The sequence below is a fragment of the Nestor notabilis genome, unplaced genomic scaffold, assembly GCF_000696875.1.
Source record: "Nestor notabilis isolate BGI_N333 unplaced genomic scaffold, ASM69687v1 scaffold12051, whole genome shotgun sequence".
Classification (NCBI taxonomy): domain Eukaryota; kingdom Metazoa; phylum Chordata; class Aves; order Psittaciformes; family Psittacidae; genus Nestor; species Nestor notabilis.
The window spans coordinates 32,177-50,180 of NW_009913392.1; the positions used below are offsets into that span (position 1 = coordinate 32,177).

At 35.3% G+C, this 18,004-nt stretch overlaps 1 protein-coding gene across 1 annotated transcript in view; it reads left to right on the forward strand.

The window, feature by feature from the left end:
- The window catches only part of LOC104412452 (chromosome unknown open reading frame, human C15orf41), a gene marked incomplete at its 5' end in the record, with an annotated part of 96,653 nt that overhangs the window by 23,864 nt on the left and 54,785 nt on the right, over window positions 1–18,004 (forward strand). The window contains 5 exons of the mRNA XM_010023180.1: window positions 1,583–1,662; window positions 2,035–2,084; window positions 5,023–5,090; window positions 10,215–10,280; window positions 13,440–13,545. Coding sequence (XP_010021482.1) covers window positions 1,583–1,662; window positions 2,035–2,084; window positions 5,023–5,090; window positions 10,215–10,280; window positions 13,440–13,545 — 370 coding nt within the window. The remainder of the gene's footprint in view (window positions 1–1,582; window positions 1,663–2,034; window positions 2,085–5,022; window positions 5,091–10,214; window positions 10,281–13,439; window positions 13,546–18,004) is intronic.

An 18,004-nucleotide genomic window follows, 5' to 3' on the forward strand; every position in this document is an offset into this window, starting at 1 on the left:
AAAATGCATTTTTAAAAGTGTATAAAAGCTAAAGTAAAATGTCTATTTATTCTTACTATTCGCTTACAAAAGAAATGCTTATTTCATATGAGATTTATAAGATACAAATATGTAATATGCCATGATGAGTCTGGAAGTGTTTTGGTTTAGTATGTCATTCTCTTTAAAATATTTGCACGAACTTTTGCTTCTGCCTGTGATGATGCCAATCTTTGTAGCTCTTGCAAAGCCTTTAAACTAATTTTGGTTTGTATATTCCTTTGCATACTACTTGAATACTACTTTCAATTGAATGTGATGCTTTTAGGAGACAACATTCAGGGAGAATATTAAAATGAGAGTCTCCTTTGCTTTCCGCAGAGTGTTTACACACATTCATTGTTGCTTTATGGCTAAATTGCGGTTTATATGGCAGATCCCTTCATGTCACAGGTTCCAGGAACCCTTTTCACAGTGTCATCTGAGACTTTCAGTTCAGTCATTGAAGAGAGTGACAAAGCTTTGGCCCTGAGTTGGGGCAAAAAAAAATAAAAATTAAGAACAGGAAGAGAGTAGTTTTTCACTTTATTTACGCGAGTGAAGCACACCTGGGTTAAAGGAATTTGCTTGAAGTAACACAGGAAATCTTTGGCAAAGCAGGAACCTTGCTAGTCTCAAGCCTAGTCTACGTTTATGGATTCAGTGGTATAGATATACCCACCAGCTGAACTCTGTCAGCAGTTGTTCCCAGGAAGGAAGCAGCAGTGTTGTTTTTTTCTCTAAGAAATCATAAAATGAAATGTGTGAATTTTTTTAGAAGGCATTTTTTCTAGAATATTTTTTCCACCATTGTTAGTTATTAGCTGGTGTATGCAGCTACCCAGATTAAGCATTTGGAGAGATAACAATGCATGTGCTTGCAGGAACTATCTGAAAATAAACTAAACGCATCTCCTGATTTATGCTTGGGGTTTTTTTTTTTTGTTGTTTCAATCCCAGTGAATGAAAGACTGATAAATACTTGTAATTCACTTCTGATTTCTTGTGTCTCATATTCATACATTTGAAAATAGCACAGAAAGCCTTTACCAGCTTTTAAGTACAGTGAGATAAATGTGTCAACACTGAATAAGTAAATAAATAAATAATCTTGAAAACTACTGAACTGGAATCATAAAGTCATAAAGTGCTTAAGATTGTTCAGACCAAATGTTGTTTTTAGAGGCTGTTTTGAATTTCTGCGTACCTTCTTCCTTAAGTTCTCATAGGCTATGGGTGGTTATTTTGAGTTACATTTTCATTATAGTATTTCTTGGGAGCTGCAAGATGCTTTTGAAGTACAAACTGTCCTGTAAAACTGAATAAGTAGACAAGGGCCTGCTTTCGCCCTATGCTAATAAAATCCTTTGGTGTTTCAAGCCTTTTATAGTTAATCATATCAGAAGGGGTTAAGTAGTTACAAAGTTTGTAGTTGCCGGTTCAATTAATTTTCAAAATTATCAATGACATTAATATTTTCTTTATAAAAGTGTGTGTCTCTTCCTGCCAAGTGGATAACTGAGCTAATGGGGTTTTTGTATGTTTTTATTCCTTGTTTCTCCAGCCTCCAAAACACTTATAAATAGTATGCTACGGGACCCTTCTCAGATTCCAGATGGAGTTCTGGCAAATCAAGTCTATCAGGTATTAATCACAGTTGTCTTTTTTTATTCTTTTTTTTTATTCTTCTTTTTTTTTTTTTTCCTGTGGCAGTGCTGTTATCTGTCTAGCAGAGTAAAAGATTTTAAACCTCATTTAATTACTGTCATCGTAAACTATCGGTGAGGTCAAGGTGCACCATAAATGGCAATGCAATATTTGTGAGGCGAGCATTTCACTTTTTAATAGCTTGCTTTTACAGTGAATAAAAGCATGCAGTTTTTGTTTTCTGTGGTTAAATCTGAACAGCATCTGATAGCCTTTTTGAAGAAAAGTAATTACTGTTTTTAAGATTCTGTTTAACCATAATGGTTTTGCATTGCCCATCACTATACTACTTCTCTTATTTGTCTGCAGTGCACTGTGAATGACTGTTGTTATGGACCACTGGTGGACTGCATCAAACAGTATCCTTTCCCATAAAATTTTAGGTGCACAGTTGACGAGTTTAGGCTGTGTGGAAGAGATGTGTCTAGCTTTAACCTGACATAAAGTTCTGCTTCACAAAACACATTTCATACTCCTCTGTTTTACATTCAGTCAGCTAGAGGGTTACTGCAAAGCTTTCTCTTACACTGTTTAACAAAAATCAGTTGGACCACAGGAAGTTGTCAGTTCGATGGCTACACATTCATATGCCTGATTGAACCTCTTTGGTTTTGATTAGTTGAAATTCATATCTGGTTTTCTGTTAAGACTAGACAACAATGCTTTGAGTGGTGGAGTTGGACTAGATGATCTCTGGAGGTACCTTCCAATCTCTTCTGTTACATAGCGTTCAACAGTATGGCATTGCTTTGTTATGAATATGAGTTTTAATTGGAAGGTTTTCAGGTGCAATTCAGGTATGATTGACCAATTAGTATTTTGAAACTCTGATATTTCATGCAGTTCTTTCACTTTCTTCTTCTTAAAGGAAATGAGGCTAGTTGTAGTAAAAAACCTTATGTCGCTTGAATTTTAAAGGGATTGGGTTTGGGGGTTTTGGTGTTGTGTTTTTTTTAGTGTTGAAATGGTTAATTAGAGATCCTCAGTATCCACTGAGAATCCTGAGGCTGAGTATTCCAGACTAAGATTATAAATTTGTTAGGAATGATCACTGGATTACTGCAACCCTAACTCTGTACTCATATACTCATAGAATGGTTTGGGTTGGAAGGGACCTTAAAGATCATCTAGTTCCAACTCCTCTGCCGTGAGCAGGGACATCTTCCACTAGACCGGGTTTTAACAAGGAGACCAGACTTCAGTGAAGTCCTGAATGAGTACCTCTTCTGTTTCAGTCTGCTATCAGAGGAACAATTTCAAAATCATGACCTCCTATCGCTGAGCCAGCTAGCAAGGCAGTTGGCTCCCAAGTCCTAGGGAATCCTTGCATAAATCTCTGCATGCAGTCTGGGGGAAGATCCTGACTTCACTGTGCAGTTGCAGGATAGAACAGCTACAGTGATGTTTAGTTATGCATGAAAAACAACACTTTTTTTAGGTGTGATACATGTGGTAGTCACCCGCTAAAAATATGTTCTTTCCACTAGAAATACTTGCCTGGTGTCTACTACAGACTCAGCCCTGCTCCCATTAACTTTAACAGGAGCAGGATAAAGTTCTAATTATATTCATATTTTGTGGTTTTAATCATAATTTTATGTATTCATTGAGAATATCTTCAACATTAAACACAGCTCTCTGACAGTGGATTAATCTAATAAATTACAGTTTTTAAAAGATTGTTGATCGTTAATTTTCACATCTAGAAATGTAAGATTAATATTTTGTTGACAAACAGTCTGGCTGTAGTCTTCTGAAAGTGTCATGTTTAAAAGTAATAATAGCAGAATATGTAGAATTATGAACAGTTTTTAAGAATAACTTGCTTGTAGTCTATAAAGGTCTTTTCTGTCCTCTTCAGATTCTGGTTCAAGTGAAGTTACTGACTATGTTGTGACATCAGTGAGAATAATGAGGAGGTTTTTAATTCCATTTTGGTACAGAAAAGTTTAATACTAAACTATGCAAGTGCATTATCTGCAAGTATGTTGCTGAATTAGATGTTAATTTTGAGGTGCATAAAATAGTTTTAAAAATCAATTTAAAGTTAAGGTTTTAAAAGCATAATGTCTTCTGAAGGATTGCATATTGATTTTAAATATAACTATCTAATTGTATATGCATGGACTAAAGTATGAAGTCAACCTCTTTGTAAATGCCAAGAGGCTATTTTTCAGTAATAGTTCAGATGCTTACGGGAAACTAGGCTGCTAGATTGCATGAGCAGAAAATGGCTTGTGAGGTTATTTACAAGTTTTGCCCTATGGTCATTGCCATACATCAATAACAGGTATTATTATATACTAAGTCTAAGTGTTTCTGCTTACAGTGCATTATAAATTCCATTTGCAGCATTTTTCTTACATTTCTGCTGTTCTTCATTTGCCCCTTTTGTTCTGTAAATGCTAGTAGAGTTTAACATAATATACAGTTTCAATTAATAAAAACTATATGTGTAAATGAAATGATTCCATACAATCAGTATTTTTGCTGTTCAGCATAAAGTGTTGATACAAATTAAGTAATTAATTGTAAGGTGATCTGTAGTTTAAGTTTTCAGAAGTTATTCTAAACAGAGTTAGGAACTTAACTGTTGTTTTTAATGTAAGGTCCTTTATCATGATGTTCCATAAGATTCTTCTTAAAAGCTTCCAGAACAGAACTTTGACCTCCAGGAGGATACATTAAAAGTACTTAATGTGGTGACTTTTCTACATGTTGCTAAGAATAGCACATTGGATCAACAGGCTGTCAGTGAAGTGAAAAGGACTTCACTATAAAGTATTTCATCCTTCCCTGACATAAGTTCATGCTTCTGAAAAATCAATTAAAAGGATGTTTTGTTACAGTAAGATGTTTCAGATGGCTGTGATGCCTATCAATTTCTGAATATAAGGAAAAAAAATGGTTTATTTTGTTCTTTACTGGATTAGAGAATTGATACACTAGTCAGTAAAGAGCAACTTAAAAGGTATTTCATTACATGATTCAAGCTCACTTTCCTTTAAATTTGGGGTGAAATAAAGCAAAAATGGAAAGACTACCCTTATTTATACTGAATAAATATGATCTAATTGGTCTTATTTTTGTAAAAGGTCTGCTGATGACACAGAAGTCTAATTTTCACAAAGTGCTAAATGCCTCTGAAAGTCCCTGTAAGGTATTTAAAAACGTTGAGTTCAAATCATTGTTCACTTCTGAAATGCAGATGAAGGCAAATGAATTTTATCATTAATTACTTTACCTGTGATGTTTTTCTGAAGTTGGTTCATCTATTTCTTAATCTAAAGCTATCAGCGCTATTGGGCATGAGCATGAAGTCTTGCTGCGAGAAATGCTTTTGGAAAAAAATCTCTCTTTCATAGGTAAGAATCTGTAGTAGGGGCTAGCCAGCAAATCCTTAACTTCAAAGATTTCAATGACTGTTTACTTAAACAAAAAATAAGCCTCAACGCTCTTTGTATTAGGTAATAAAGGAAGAGTAAAAAATGATTGATGCTCTACATGTTATCTTTTATTGATTTAGAACTGAGCAGGAACTCAGTTATCTAATACCCTCTATATACAGCACATGCACAGGCTTGCAATTAATATTTTATAGAATAAGTAGCTGAAAAAAATGCTTTAATATCTGCTGCAGTATTACTTTTGGTGTCATGCGATATTAGCCATAATCTAGGCCTTATGAGACTTAGGAGAAAGCATAAGAAATATTAACTTCAGAATGCTTTATGTATTAAAGAACTGTGAGAGGATTCACTCATTTAGCTTTCTGTGCAATTTCTGCTGAATTTTTGCCCCCTGCCTACTAACCAATGCAAGTACTCATTTCACAATCCCTGTATTTAAAATTAGTTTAAGGATTAATTAGGAAGTTATTTTGATTTTTTTTCTTTTTGCCTGCACTATGTTTCTTCTACATGAGTGCCATTAAAACAATGATTAGTATTTAAAGCATCATTTCTTTTATTGTGATAATAAACGTAACAATTACTTCTTAAATCTTGGATTTCTTATATGATGAGACAATAGCAAAGTGAAATGCTATCTTTTGTTAATGTTGCACTAAATTTGTATGATCAGGGAATTTTGCTGGTTTTACCAGAAGCTATGTTCTCTCCTAAATCTAGATTCAGGATAAGATTTTGGAAACTTTAAACAAATTTAAGAAATTAGAATGACTGTTAAGGTTTTTAAAGGATTTACCCATGTAATTGAGGAACAGAGTTAGTGTGCTCTTTTATTTTAGAGAAAATATGAAAAAAAGACAGAAATAACTATTGCATACAAACCTGCAGATGACACTGTGAAAATGTGAGGAGGTAGTTTTTGCTACGAGGCCGTAAGAGGAGAGGTACATGTAATAGGCTTAAGCTGTAATTGCAGAAATAATGTTGAGTTAAAATACTAAACAGTTCTAGGAGCAGTAAGTATAAAACAAACTGCCAGGGAAGGTTATGGAATCACCTTCAATGGAAAATTCAAGGCTAGACTTGACATTCATCCATCAAAGCTGGTAATGAAATCAATCCTGTCACGATACAAGGCAATGAACTAGATGACTCACTAATGGATCCTCAACGAAACTATTATCATTTTATTGGGCTTGTGCAAGCTTGTGTACTACACAAATCGGCTTTAAATTTTAATGTTTCGTGACCTTGGATAAGCATCAGGTTTGTCTTTAAAAATAAGCTTTAAGAAATTTGTGTTGTCAAAGTATCTTAGAGTGGATTAACTCATTAGAATATAAACATACAAATGAGAGAGCTTAATTGTTTAGGTTTTATGCATAATGAAATACTGTTTAGTCGTGATTTAAGATCTGTTAGGTGGGTATATTTATTATTTCTGTCCATTGCATGTGTTTCTTAAGGTTCTAGGTGTTAAAAAAAAAAAAAAGCTCTTCCTTAGTATGTGCAAGATTAACCCTGCTGAATCCCTCACAGTAACATCTTTCCTTTTTTAAAAAATTACTTCCAAAACTGCTTGAAGATAACTTGAGGAAAACAGAAGAGGTGACGCTATTTCCTAGAGGTCAACAGATTCAGGCTTTGTTAGGCTCTGAGAAAGACTACATTCCAGTTTTGAAGATGGCCCAGGACTTAGATTGCTGCACTTGCAATTCCATTACTTTTTAACATGTGTTACAGAAACAGAATTCCTACAGTTTCCGTATTAGTTTACTATTCTTCAAGAATAGTAAGGTTTTTGTATCCACTTTGTTCAACTGACCAACAGAGAGTCTATTACAGGAGAAGAAAGCACAAAGGACACGGTGAATATAAATCGCCCCAGTATGATCTTGGAGCATGAAACCACTTTTCAGTTCCAGGACATAATTCATCTGTTTCTAGAGCAGTTAGCTTTCACAGCCTACAGATCAGAAGTAACACCTTCAGATTCACCCAGAAATTGATTTGAAACCTATACAAACTAACAGGGTTTGCTTTTTATTAATCTGCTATTCATGAGAACCACATCGTATACCACGTTCTCCAACAAAAACACAGCTCTCGAATCTTTATCACTTTGCTTGGGAGTAAAGTGATCGATCAGTGGAAGTATTCTCTTGAAATAGGCAAACCATTTCACTTGCCATACCGAAATGCCAGGAGTTTCTAGGTTCTATGTAGGATCTTCATGGGTGCGTACAGTTGCCATGAATATATTAGTAAAGCTTTTAGCTGTATGGGGAAGTACTGACCTTTGTCTGGAATCTTATCCTCCTTTGGTTCCCACTATAATGTCCTTCAGTAGTAGCCTGTATATAAATCATGAAATCTGGTCAGTGTTTTCTGTTGTAATCTTAAATTTGCAGTTGCTGCTCTTTTATGCACCAGCAGAAGAATGTTTGGTTTCTTTGTTGTATCCAGAGGCTGGTATAAGAACAATGATGTGTTAAATGGTTATGATTGAGTGTGAAGTTATGGTAAAGATGAAGCTGCAGTTTTGTTGGAAATCTAAATTTATGGGGAATCTGTAGAGAACTACTTAGTAGGGCCGTTTCAATGTAATTTTCAAATCTCAGGATGCATAAATGTAACTGTCAAAGTTGTTGTGGGCTGGCTTTCAATCAATTGTTAAATTATTCTCTCAACCCATGCAAGAGCTAAAAGATCTCTTTTAAGGCACAGAATGCTACGTCTGCAGCTTCTGGACAAATCTGAGACATAACTGTGCTGAAAAGCTAGAACTTCTCTTTTGGTGGGATTTTGATTTTAGGAAAAAAAATAGAGTTTATGGTGATTGTGGGGAGTTTCTGTAACTCTTACCTCCCTCCACTCCCCCCAAATTTATAAAGCTTCAAAACACTTAAAGAAATAGTAATCTATAATTATGTTCCTACACATGATAGACAATTCACATCAATAATAAACATGGGTTTAAAACTTATTTTGTAATACTATTCACAATACAGAATGTCAGGAGAAACCAAGTGAAAACATTCAGAAACAGACTTAAAGCAAAAACCACGTTCTTTTTCAAGCCATGTGTTAGTATCAAACAATTTGGTTTTAACAGGATGATTTCTATGATTCTGTAATTGTATGATTTTAAAAGTAATCAGGTAGCTTTGAAAAAAGAATCTGCAGAAGAATATTAAAAGTAATACTGATGCACACTCCATTTCTGACATTTACAAAGTTGATTTATCAGGAAATGTTTACCCCTTCCTGGCTTTCAGTGGGTTTTTTTCAGTCACATTTCCCTGAATTTCTGATACTAGCATTTGTTAGATAGGAAAGAAAAATACTGAACTTTCTATTGCTATTTGTGTCTTCTTTGACAATGAAAACTTCAGCTGGAACATCCTGTTGTCTTTTCTGCACTGTTTTAAACAAGAGCAGACTACAGTTAAATAGAGTTGGATAAAAGTGGATTTTTTTTAAATCAAGATTAAGAGATCACATAAAATTAATTCATCTTTATATTATGGCACAAAACTCTCTACTCATACGTTCTGTTAAATTTGAACTTTGTTAATCTTGACATCCTTTATCCACATTCCTGACAATCTTGACAAGTTTGAAAAAAACAGCCAACAGCCAAGTCTGTCTCCAAATCCTAAAAATGTTTAATAGCTGATCAGGTGATACAGTGAAGTGTTGCATTGCAAAGACTTGTATTTACAATATGGTGTGGTTACAGTGAAGAAATACTCTCAAATTTCAAAATAAATACTACACCTATCCAAAAGAATAAATAGCTATTGCAGTTTACACCTAACTGAATGTACAACTTTCCAAAATCTCTCCTTTCCCATTTTCAGTTATGAGTTCACTATATTAAAAAAACACTTCACACTTACATTCTTCAATGGGAAAGAGGGGGGAAGTTTGCTTTAGGCACTTTTAGAATATTTTGATTTCTAAGAGTGTGTTTTTCTTGTCATTAAAATGTTACTTGGACTCAAACTGCTGACCTTTCAGGATATTCACAAAGTATTCAAAAACTGAGTTCTGAACATTGGCCATGAAACTACTGTCCTAACCTGATAAATGGATTGGAAATAAGCTACCCAACAGGGAGAATGGACCATTAATTTTAATCAAAGGTGATGTAGAAAGGCGAATGGGATGCATGACAATGTCAACAGCCCAGTAGGTGTTAAGGGGCTACACAGCCTTACTTGTTACTAGGTAGTGCCATTAGTTGAGCTTGGGTGAAGACAGAAAGCCATGCCTGGAATTGAATGACCAGGTCACTCCAAATTCTAATGGAGAAATGGTGTTTCAGAAATACCAGGGTAATGGTATCAGAAATCAAGGACAACAGTTTAGAAAATATTAAGGGCAATGTTAAGTGCTTGCTTGGGCTTCCTTTTTTTTAAGGGAGCATCTTTTGTCTTTTGCAGTTTTATCTTGCTCAGTAGTTACTGTTCCTTGGAATATTCAGCTCTAGTATTTGTAAGCAATAGAGTTGTATAGTTACTGTTAGCAGAATTTCTAGGTGTTTGTATGTTCTGAAATTGAGTAAATTCTATCGATTGCAGGATGCAAGAGAAACTGAGATTATGGCTTCTCTCCTTTATAAATTTCTGGAGGGAAGGATTTTCCTGTTCTTTTTTTAACAACTTTATGCTAACATTTAAACAAAACCAAGAAGGCAGCTACAGTATATCTACATCTGTGGTCTTGGTAGGATTAATCTTAACACTTCCGAATGTGGGGAGACTCTTCTTTCAATCAGCAGATATACTTCTTTATTTTGAATATTTGGGAGTTATAAAATACTGTATGACGGCTTGAATTAATGATGTTTATAATGAAGACATAAAAATGCAGGGATGACAAAGAAGCATTTTTATATCCATGCTTCAGGTTTTCTACAAAGGTTCATTTAATCTGACACAGCATTGCATGCGTAAGAAAGATATGTATGACAGTATTAGTAATTCTTGCACTCATTTAAAATAAAATTAATTATGCTGCTGTCTACTTAATAGAAGAGTTTTATAAACAATAATTCTTATTCTCTATGTATAGCTGAAGATCAGCTTCGTGCAAAGGGTTATGACAAAACACCAGACTTCATTTTAGAAGTGCCAGTAGGTAAGTCTTTTAAAGAATTGAGGTTGTCTTGAGTAGAAGAGTGCATGCTAAAATATTACAGCTATACGGCTGTATGTTAAAGAATACTACAAATTAATTTATTTTTTTCAGTAGTTACCTAACAATTCTAAGAACTTCTAGTTTAGGTCAGAGAGGTTTGTTCATAAGTAGTATTACCCAGTGCTTCCTCTTCGGTTGCTGCATGTTTTTGTCTCATTATCGCAAAAAGAAAAACAAGGAACAGTAAGAACACCCAGATGCCTCCTCCCTCTAAACTGCTCTGCTCACTGTCTTTCTGAACTGAACTCTGAAATACCTATAAATGTTTTAAACTTATAGACCAAATCAGTTCAAAGCAGTGTGAAGAGTATTACCGTTACACCTATAGGTCATTGCATAAAGATAATGTTGTGCTGTTATTCTCTTGCCATCACTTTGCATCGAAATACAACTCTGCAGTTCTCTCTTTTTTTTTTTTTTTCTTTTTTAAAAATCCTGTGTAGCAAGAAGCAATGAATAAAAGTAGGTATAAAGGTCATGTCAAAGTTCATCTACATTTTCTGGTCTTGAGGCCATGTAAGAAGGTAATCAGCTGACCTAGTGGCTGGGCCATGGAAGAAAAAACATCAATGCTGTCCAAGTGTAAAGGATTATTAATCACCTTTTGTAAACTGACTTTCATGCCAAAAGATGACGACTTTGCCTCCATAGAGCACAGCACCTGTCTATGCAGGTGTCTGTCAGAGAAAACAAGGCAGCTAAAGCAGCATGTGAAAGTCATACATGACTAGCTTTTTTTTCGTATTGACAACAGCTGGAATTCTTACTAACTGGTTTGTACACTGGTATAAGGAACTGAGTTTGTACTGTAAAATGTCTCACTACTTAGAAGTGCTCAAGATACTGTCTTTCAGCACAATAATCTGTTATCCGATAAACAACTATGTATATGAGTCTTCTGAAAAGTTTTGACTTTCCTTAGCTCAATGATGTTTGTATTCGTAATCATGTTTCCAGAAAAGAAAAATGGTACTGATGTTAATAAGAGCTTATATGTACAAAACAAAAAATACCTCTGTAGCTAAAGCACTCCGTATTTGAAACAGTGAGCTTTGTCGTCCTAATATCTGCAATTCACAGACAGTTGTCAAGCCACACCTGGAGAGTTTTCAATTATCTCCTACTACTTCACATCCGTAATTCTTATTTGTGGAGGGTCTCAGAAAGCTACCAAGGACCCAAGGACATGAGGGAACAGTTGGTTTTTATCCAGTCTAAAGTTAGCAGGGAAGGTTGCAAAATTACAGAATCACAAAATGGCTGAGGCTGGAAGACATCTTTGGTGGTCATCTGCTCAAACATGTCCAGATGTCTTTTGAGTATCTCCAAGGATTGAGACTCCACAACTTCTCTGGGAAGCCTGTGCCAGTGCTCAGTTACCCTTACAGTGAAAAAGTGGTTCCTGATGATCAGACGGACCCTCCCATGTTGCAGTTTGTGCCCATTGCCTCGGGTCCTGTCACTGGGCACCACCGAAAAGAGCCTTGTTCCCTCTTCTTAACACCTGCCCTTCAGATATTTATATACATTGGTAAGTTTCCCCAATAGTGTGGACTGTGATATACACCATACCTACTTGATATCAAGATACTCACTTTTACACTGGAAACATGTAAGATTATATCCTATCCATGAGCCTAATTACATGGAACTAGAAAAGCAACTAGATGTAGCTAATTTTGTTAATGCTTGAGAAGGGAAACTGGGAAACACCCAGAAGAATTCTTAGGTTTGTAGCATTACCCTATTAGAAAGAAGGTTAAAAATAGCTATTAATTTCTTCGAGTGGATTTGTCTCTAAAAATTGAAACAGTGATAGTGCATTACTTTTCTCAAATTATTTCAGTCACTTGAGATTGACAAGAAATAATTTCCTACCTGTTGTCCAGTCTGAACTAATGTATGGCCATTCTTGCATTCTCCATGACTCAATACCTGCCTAGGAAAAGCAAATGTTTCTTAGAAATTGCTTCTCATCCGGCTACACAGTTTATGCCTCAGTTGTTAGATCTCCTGGGGTCTAAAGGTATTAAGGGGGTATTGGGAGTGGGGGGAGGGTGTAGTAGTGTAGGCCTACACAAGTTAACTTGGTTACTGATAGCATGGTAGTGGTGGTATGCAGAGCTTACTGTGGTGGCTTCATGTGGTATTTACCCATATTTCCCAAGTAATTTTACAGTCTGTTGTCAATCATGTGTTGCCATAGCCTCTTCTAATCTTTCTGTATTGTGTTTCTGAGTTGGCATGCTCTGAGATGCCAGATGAGTACTTCGTCCCAGGTCAAACCTAGGCTAAGACATCATGACTGTGGATATTATAGGCAGCTTAAAATGAAGGAAACTTTTTTAAAGACCTCAGTAATGATACCCAACATTACCATAGCGAAAGAATGATTATTTTTTTTTAGAGTGAGTTTCATGATTTCTCATGCAAAATTAGGTTGTCAACTTCAGAAAGGACTTTATTAAAAAAAAAAAAGAAAAAGATTTTTATTAACATGAGAAATTCAGTTCTACAAGAAGTGGGGAAAGATGTGAACCAGAGCAAATCCCACAGACTGAAAGAAACAGAAATTCAAGATCACATTTTTTCACATAAGCCTTCTTATTCCTAACTTCTTTTTGGTGAGGCATTACTGATTTTGCAAAGGTAAGGAAGAAAATGTGTATCTATGATAAACTTCCTTGCCATTCTCACACATTCCACTCTGCACTGATGAGAAGTTACTGGTTTTAGCAGCTTAGCTGACTGTTCTTGTTATTCACCAGAAGTTTTCAGTTCCGTACCTGACAACTCCTTTCCAGCAAAGTAAGGGTAAAAGTACGATGCAATTGCACGTCTAGTCTCTTTCTGTTTATATTCTGTTTGTGTTAAAATAAATGCAAATATCCAAAATGGGGATAATTAAACTGCTATAATTATCTATTAAAATGGATAATGTTTTTAAAAATATCCTGTGCGTATTTGAAAGATATAGCTCTGTTGCAAGAATGAATTATGTGGTAGATTGAGGGGGTAAATAAGATATTCCCAATCACATTCTTCCAGTCTGTTGAGTGTGATTTTAAGAGTTCTCTTTATTTTCTGCTGTTACCCTAGCTGTTGAAGGACACATAATTCACTGGATTGAAAGCAAAGCCTCATTCGGTGATGAAAGTAGCCACCAAGCCTACTTGCAGGACCAGTTTTGGAGCTACTGGAACAGGTACCTTTCTACTATTTTTCCTTACGAATAGGACTGCATTTTTAGAAGAAGTTATGGGAAAAAACATCAGTGACTTTTGTATAAAGCTATGTTAATAAAGTACATGTTACCAATCTGGCATTTTGAATGTCATTAATTAATATGTCAAACTGGAATGCTGTAATAGTTGTGAAATATTCACGTCATAATTGTTTACATGCAGCAGATACATATGGTAATTTTACAGAGATGCTACTTTAGTACAGAATAAGGTACTTTGGTACAGAATTTTTATTTCAGTTTTTTTAGTACCTGACTTTGAAGGCAGATTTTGCTGTAATGTTTTGAAATACCTGCAAGGTGCCAAATTTGTTACAAACTCTTCACAGTATAACCAAGTGGGCTTTGTCCATAAAGAATTTTATTGCTCATTGTCATTGTATCTAGGATAATACTGTTTCACTGTTTGTTTTTGGGGGGAGGGGGTTAATTATTTTTTTCATATGTTATGTATGTTTTAACTGGTAATAACAACCACCTTCAACCTAAAAAAACTGTAGTAAGTATTTGCAGGAACATAAGGAGGGAGATAAGTTATGCTGGACTGAATTTTTGAACATGTTGATGGTATAAAGATCTTTTCTTTTAAAGATGGTTAAAATTGTTCTGATTTATTCTTTTAAAGACAGTCATTGTATATATATATTTATCTTTCCATAGTACTAGAACCTTCTCACAATCTTAAACAAGACATCTTCAGTTCCATTTTTTGTGTGGTGGAACCCTAACCTAGGTAGTAGGTGAGGTAAATGACAGTTTTAAAAGGATTTTTAAAATAAATAAATTTAGAAGTCTACGCAGCAGGCACAAGAGATCATCAGGGAAATCTGAGGAATAGTGGAAAAGATGGGACAAACGCACAAATATGTAACAAATAGTGTGTGAGAACACTAGAGGCTAGTCTGGTGACTGTTACTATTTCAGCTGAATATGAGAAATGCCAAGATGAAAATAGCCAGCCTTGGCCTGGGAAATAGCTTAAAAGCAGATTCATACAGGAGGCAGCAGAGAAAGTAAAAACAAATAGTGAGAATAACATAATCAGATTTTGGAATTCTCTGCAGCAGCGTTCTGGATTGGCATGAGAAGAGCCTGCTCTTATTTGACAGTCCCAGAAAGCAGTGACTTGCAAAACTTGAATGGAGGTAATGGAAATCTCAGAAGACTGTCAGTTGATGGATGAAGATACTGTAGTACAGGAAAGTTGTAGGAAAGAGTTTGTGAAGCATGTAACCAGAATACAAGACCTAGAAAGAAATTTCAGTATATGCAGTATCTAGGCAAATAGTGAGAGTGGCAGGAAAGATGCTGATGCAGACGGTGCTGAACTTGCACATTAGTGTAAATAAGAGGACATGGAGCAGCTCAGGGCTGCAAGGAGGCCATAATGTGTACTGTGTACAATATTTTCTGTGGAGAAAGGATGCCTTTGAAGATAGTTTCAGAGAAAAGCAGCTCCAAGAAGTGAATTTTAAATAGATAACATAAAGATACTCACTAAGTTGAGATGGGGTGAAAGCTGAGTAGACAATTAGTATGAAGGCACTGTTCCATTTGTTTTTTGCAGTAAAATTTAAAAGTTGTAGTTTCTTTTTTTGTGCTGAACAAAAGGACTATCCATGTTTTGATCTGAGCTGTAAAATGTGTAAAACATTTGAGAATAGTGTGTACCATTCGAATCTGACATTTCTGAAAGAAAATTCTATCAGGAATGCTTCTATCGGGAAACCAAGACATAGCTAACTTCATCTTAATTCTATCATGTATTAATTAATATCGCAACTTCCTGAATGGAATAACATCTCTCACTGAGCTGTTAGTCAAGTACCTTTAATGTTGCGAAAGCTAGACTGAACTGACATGTTCATATAAGGCTGTTTTGGAAGTAGTTTTGAGATTTTTGCCAGATTTTTTGTTATAGCTGCTCATATTGAAAACAGCTACAGAAATTGATGATTCCTAAGCGTTCATATGAAGGAAACTAAAAATCTCCATAGTGAGATTTGTTACTCCGGAAATCCAGAATTTAGTGATAGGTTAACTATGGAAATCAGGCAGTTTTTTGTGGGGTTTTTTAAAGTAGAAATCCTTGGCCAAACTAACAGTATCACAACATCTTCTGAAATGAGTTCTGAGTTACTATAGCTTCTAGTGTAATGACAGTTGGGTTAGTGAACACGTTGACAGATTAGGCTGCATGTAGTTTAGATAGTAACTTTCACTGCTCACTGAAACTATTGGTATGAAAAGACACAGGTGTAGCTGCACAAATTGTGAATCAATTTTGTATGAATTCATCAACCTATTCAAGGATCTCTCAAGTGAAAATCAGCTTCCCAGTCAATTCACTGCAATTGCATGTCTCCATACCTCTTGAGGGAGGAATCATCTGGAGAAGCAGCATCAGCTTACAATAGAGATACCGTGACACTCAACTGGTAGTTCAGGGTTTTGTAAAACAGATCTGTTGGTTGAACTTAAAGCCAAAATGAAATTGGAGAAAAAACCTGTAACATTGACTGTTAGGTGTGGATAGAAATACATTTCTAGATACTTTGAAAGGAATCAAGGTAAGAGAATTCAGACCTTTTCCATTCAGCTGTTTTATTGTTTCTCTGAAAAGTAGGAGTGAGACTGAAGAAGTTCCTTGGGTTTTTTCCCACAGCTGTCATGGATGTAAGATGAATTCTGCACACAATCTGACTGAAAGCTTTGAATATAGTTGTGGTTTGTTTGCTGTTACGCGTGTATTTCATTAAATCCTGTACTCTGTGCTAACTAAATCTGTGAGTGTCTTAAATTGGTCTGTACTGACAGGAAAGAAATGGCACTTTCTCATTTAACAGTACAGCTCCCTCGATGCAGTCAACCGTGTCTGTTCACCTCGGTGCAAAAGAACACCTTTTTATTACTCTGAGTTCTGCAGGGACAGCTTAGCAGGGTTTTTTATGGCTCATACATCAATGGTATTGTTAAGCAATTTTCAAGTTGCAGTGCTGCACTGCAACCTCATCTTCAAATTAAGCTTCACATTAAAAATGTACGAAGTGTACCTTGTCAGTGGATTTGCACAGTTGTAATTTAAGATGCTGTTTAGGTATTGAGATTTTTCAATAATAAAGGAACAGGAAAAAGCAAGCTTAGTCTTGCATATTTCCAGATTGATTTTGCGGAGTAATGTTTTAGAAAAAAGCTATTCTATATACTGAACAAATGTAGTATAACATGATTCATATACTTAGAGAATCCCTTCCCTCGGTATGTTTGTTCCTTCAAAGTGGTGGCATCCACTTTGTAGTCTACAGCTTTCACTGCCACTGGGTAAACAAGACAACTGCTTGTACAAAATATAGTTGTTTTGTGCGCATCATAGATGCCACACTTTGTTCACTGGCCTACATTGGTGTATTTCTTGGAAACCACGAGGATAAAAACTGTTGAACAGTCTGTGTGACCAAAGGTAATTTGGAGAGCAAGAACAGGAAGTAGCACAGATTGTACTTTAAAACAGGGTCAGAGAACATGTTGTACATTATTTTAGGATTTAAACGAATGCTGCTGTTCGTTGGTTTGGGGTCGGTTAGGTTTTTTTCCATAGTGTCTAATTTTATACTTCCTTCTAACTCTAAATTAAAAATTTGAGTTCTAGCTGTAAAAGTCTGTTAGAGCTGATAGGCATGACTGCTGTTTTCTGAAAAGCATATAGAGATCAGCCACACATGGTTCACATAGTAATTAGTTGGTGCACTGTCAATGACTTGCTGTAAGAAGATACAAACTCAAATACAGCAATTTATATTTTCTATCTTCTGCAAGCCTGGTTAAGGCATATGAAGATTCTGGAATGTAATTTCTAGAGAGTCCCAGGAGGAAGCTTGACGCTGTTACTAGCTGAAGAAACTTTACTGTATGTGAGGAAGACTGTAGGAAAATGTCATATTTGACACTGATATTAAACTAAAGGCAATTTCACATAGTGAAAGAGAAGCATTTCATCATCTCTTTGAAAAAAAATGGTAAGTCATCCTTGTACTAAATTTCTTCCCCCATTTGCTTGTATTCTAAATATTGTTAGTCCTATCCTTCTGCTTTTTTGAAAGAATAAATTTTAAAATAATAACCACACTTTTTGGAATCCTAAATACATTATGTGTAATCTTGAGACTTCAGTTTATAACTAACAGCAATAGTAGAACTATCATAGAGTCCTGTAAGTTAAAAAAGGTGTTTATTTCAGATAAAGGCAAACAGAAACAATGCAAAAGATTGTAATTCTGTCACAAACAGCCAATGTGATCTTCGGTGTTTTTGAGAAAAGCATTCTGTTCAGATTCATTTGCTGGTGACTATAAAGATGCTGAGCAAAGGCTGAATCAGAACATCAGAATGATACATATTTTTTTTTCTGTTCAGCTGTTTA